The 3,693-nt window shown below is 58.8% G+C and overlaps 1 protein-coding gene across 1 annotated transcript; it reads left to right on the forward strand.

Moving 5' to 3' along the window:
• The first annotated feature begins 874 nt into the window (after nucleotides 1-874).
• Nucleotides 875-2,191, forward strand: HOXB1 (homeobox B1). The gene is made up of 2 exons (XM_059047109.1): nucleotides 875-1,442; nucleotides 1,863-2,191. The coding sequence occupies exons 1-2, from the start codon at nucleotides 875-877 to the stop codon at nucleotides 2,189-2,191; spliced, it is 897 nt and encodes a 298-aa protein (XP_058903092.1).
• Nucleotides 2,192-3,693: the final 1,502 nt, after the last annotated feature.

Genomic DNA, 3,693 nt, shown 5'->3' on the forward strand with positions numbered 1-3,693 from the left:
AGAGAATATAAAAAGAAGCCGAGGGAGAGAAATGCATGTGTGAATGAGGAGAGAGTGGTTATGTGGAGAGATGGCGAGAGGAATGGGGCATTTCTCATCCTCCTCTCCACATTTCTATCATCTTGTCTGGCTCCTTGATATGCCAGTTTCCCACCCCTCACTTAATTCTTCCTCTAGATTCTGGGCCCTGCCTCACACCCTTAGGTGGTTTTGCACCCTCTTCCTTCACAGTCATCCATTTGGCCCAAAATAACATACCTCACTCGGCTGTCCTAGCCCATCACCCCAAATTGGGAGAGAGAAACTCAGAGTGGGAGTTCTGGGCAAAGGAGGCTGGATTCCCCATCTCCTGGTCTACAGCCTTGGTGAAGGGGGGAGGCTCCTTTGGGTCGGGGGTGGGAAGAATGAAGGGCAGCTGGGTTGAATTTGTCCAAATCTAATAACCTAGGAGCCTATTGAAGGCCTTGGGGGTTGGGAGGGGAGGAAAGTCCTGAATATTCCTCTAACTTTTCCCCCCTCTCCCTCTGGTCCCTTCTTTCCAAAAGTCTTTGAAGAAAGATGTTTTTGACGCTTCCACGTCACCCTCAGATGGATGGGCTGCGGGTGATTGAAGTGTCTTTGTCATGCTAATGCTTGGGGGGTGATGGATGGGCGCTGGGGCTGCCAAACTCTGGCCCGCTGCGCCCATTGGTCTGGGAGAGATCACATGCGCCCCTCCACCCCCACTCCCTACCCCCTTCCTGGGGGAGCCCTGGCCCAGGCGAGCCGGGTTAGGCCATGGATGCAAGCTTCGGCGCTGTGACATACTGCGGAAAGGTTGTAGGGCAAGAGGGTGTCTCCCCCAAACGGGCCGACCCTCCTGCGGCCTCGACGCATGGACTATAATAGGATGAACTCCTTCTTAGAGCACCCACTCTGTAACCGGGCACCCAGCGCCTACAGCGCCCCTACCTCGTTCCCCCCCAGCTCGGCTCCCTCTGTTGACAGCTATGCAGGCGAGACCCGCTATGGTGGGGGGCTGCCCAGCCCCGCGCTCCAGCAGAACTCAGGCTATCCAGCCCAGCACCCGCCCTCGGCGTTAGGGGTGCCCTTTCCCAGCTCCGCGACCTCGGGGTACGCCCCGGCTGTCTGCAGCCCCAGCTACGGGCCTTCTCAGTACTACCCTCTGGGCCAGCCGGAAGGAGATGGAGGCTATTTTCATCCTTCAAGCTATGGGGCCCAGCTAGGGGCCTTGTCCGACGGCTATGGAACCGCTGGGACGGGCCCGGGGCCGTACCCTCCGCCGCAGCCCCCTTACGGGAACGAGCAGACAGGGAACTTTGCACCGGCCTATGCTGAGCTCCTCTCTGAGGACAAGGAGTCGCCCTGCCCGTCAGAAACCAGCCTCCCCACAGCCCGGACCTTCGACTGGATGAAGGTTAAGAGGAACCCACCCAAGACAGGTAGGGCTCAGACGTGGCCACCCCCTCTCTGGGGCTCAGAGCGGCTCTGCTGCTTCTGCACTGAGGTGTCCTGGGCTGGGTTCCTGTCTCTGCGCCGCCGGGTAGAGGCAGGTAAGAGCACTCTGCCCGGTCTCAGGTCAGGTGGGGTCTCCCGGTTCCCATTAAGAGTAAGTCTCCACACATACCCGCACTTCCGGATCTGTGTGCCCAGCTCAGGCCCAGGGCCCGGTGTCCTGCGGAGGGATGGGGGATGGGAGCGTGGGGAGGCTGATCCAGATCACCTGGAGGGGTGCTTGGTGCTGCGAGAGCTGAAGCAGGACAGCATGGTGAATGGGGGTGCAGAGCTGGCCAGGGGGGAGGGGAGGAGAAGGAGAAAGAGGTGAGAGAACTGACGTGGCCTTTCTCTCGCCCCGCCCCTAGCGAAGGTATCCGAGCTGGGCCTGGGCGCGCCCGGGGGTCTCCGCACCAACTTCACCACGCGGCAGCTGACCGAGCTGGAGAAGGAGTTCCATTTCAACAAGTACCTGAGCCGGGCCCGGAGGGTGGAGATCGCCGCCACCCTGGAGCTCAACGAGACGCAGGTCAAGATTTGGTTCCAGAACCGGCGCATGAAGCAGAAGAAGCGCGAGCGGGAGGGAGGCCGGGTGCCCCCAGCCCCTTCCGGCTGTCCCAAGGAAGCGGCTGGAGACGCCTCCGACCAGTCCACGTGCACCTCCCCGGAAGCTTCGCCCAGCTCCGTCACCTCCTGAACTAAACCTCCCAACCAACGGGGCTCCCCAGCATCCGAGCGCCGCCGTCTAGCCCTCTCCTCTGCTCTCCCTAACCCTGGGCCTCGGCTTTACTACTCAGGCGATCCTCACCAAGGCTGGGGCGCCAGTTTAGAGCTGCTTTGGGGAGGAATGGGGGACCCCTTTTCTCCGGTCTGGGCAAGGTGCTGATGGCTGGGGACCCTACAGGAGGACCAGAGGCATGGGAGACACCCAAGCTGTCAAGAGTGAAGGGAAGGGCTTCCCTCTGCCTTTAATCTGGGGATCGTCACGTGGGCGGGGTGGGAGCAAGTCCCAACCTCCTGGATTCTCCTTTCCCTTCCAACTTTGATTTGTTCAGTCCAGTGCCTTTGAGTTTCGAGGACTCTCCTCATGCACTCTTATCCTAACGCCCCCTTCTAGGCCCAGGACAGAGAGAAGGCCTTGAGGTTTCTTGTGTGGGAGGTGTTTGGGTGCAGGCATATTACCAACGCTTAATCTTTCTAGTCGCCACAGACCTTACAATAGCACCAGCTGCCTTGTGACAGACCAAAAAGCACCCCCCCACCAATCTAAGCCTATTAACCCCCACCTGGCACATTTGTATTGCACTAGCAGCCTCCTGAGGTTGTTTTCTGAGACCTGCCTCCCCTCCCACCAGCGACCTCATCTCTAAGCTACCAAAGTGTTTTGGAACTTGGTACTTCGGGAGACTTCTGGAATTTTGTTTGAGGCTGGACCCCAGCAAGCCTCTACCAGGAAGGCGCAGGCACGCCCCCACTAGTTCCTCCCCTATTTATTGCCTCCTGGAAAAGCCAGGACCCTCCTCCTCATCTCCACCCCGACCCCTGGCGCGGCCCAGGGAGGCCCAGGTGCAGGGAGAGCTCCTACCAGCAGCCAGCATTCCTCTGAACCTTGGAGATAGTGGAGGCACCACTCTTTCTGGAAACCTGAGCCCCAAGCAATCGGGTTCTCTCTGTACCTCCAACTACCTCATTTCAATAAAGTGTGTTTTCCCCTCTTCCAGCCTCTCCTGCTCCTCCACCTAGGGGTAAAGGAGGCTCTCTCCAAGAGCCCTGGGGGAGAGATGAGGAAAGAGTAGGTGCAGGCTGGTTGGGCTGGAAGGAGCTGAGCTTTAAGAGCTCAGCTGGATAAAGAGAAGGACTTATGGGTGAGGCCTAAGCAGAACAGGGCCATAGGTTTCCAGATCTGACAGCCGTCAGCCCTCAGGTCGTTGGAGGAATGTGGGAGGACCTGGAGGGAAAAGGTGGTGGGGAGGATACAGTTCAGAGAGGGTCCTGAAAGGAAGGCAGGAAAGAAGAAAAACGGATCTGTCTGGAGAGAACAGAAAAGGGTGTGAAAAGAGGAGGAAGTTCGGGGGGAGGCAAAGGGCCCACTACCCCTTCTCCCTTCTGCGTCCCCCACGTCCAGAGCGAGGCCTGGCATAGAGTGTGCCTTGGTAAATATTAATATGTGCTGCGGAGGCTGTGCATTGTCCCCCTCCC

This window comes from Kogia breviceps, chromosome 19, assembly GCF_026419965.1.
Source record: "Kogia breviceps isolate mKogBre1 chromosome 19, mKogBre1 haplotype 1, whole genome shotgun sequence".
Taxonomy (NCBI): Eukaryota; Metazoa; Chordata; class Mammalia; order Artiodactyla; family Physeteridae; genus Kogia; species Kogia breviceps.

What these genes read in the sequence shown, in the direction of transcription:
- HOXB1 (XM_059047109.1), top strand. Translation starts at nt 875, where the DNA reads ATGGACTATAATAGGATGAACTCCTTCTTAGAGCACCCACTCTGTAAC. An exon ending in GAGGAACCCACCCAAGACAG is followed by an intron (nt 1,443 to 1,862) that starts GTAGGGCTCAGA and finishes CCCCGCCCCTAG; the next exon opens with CGAAGGTATCCGAGCTGGGC.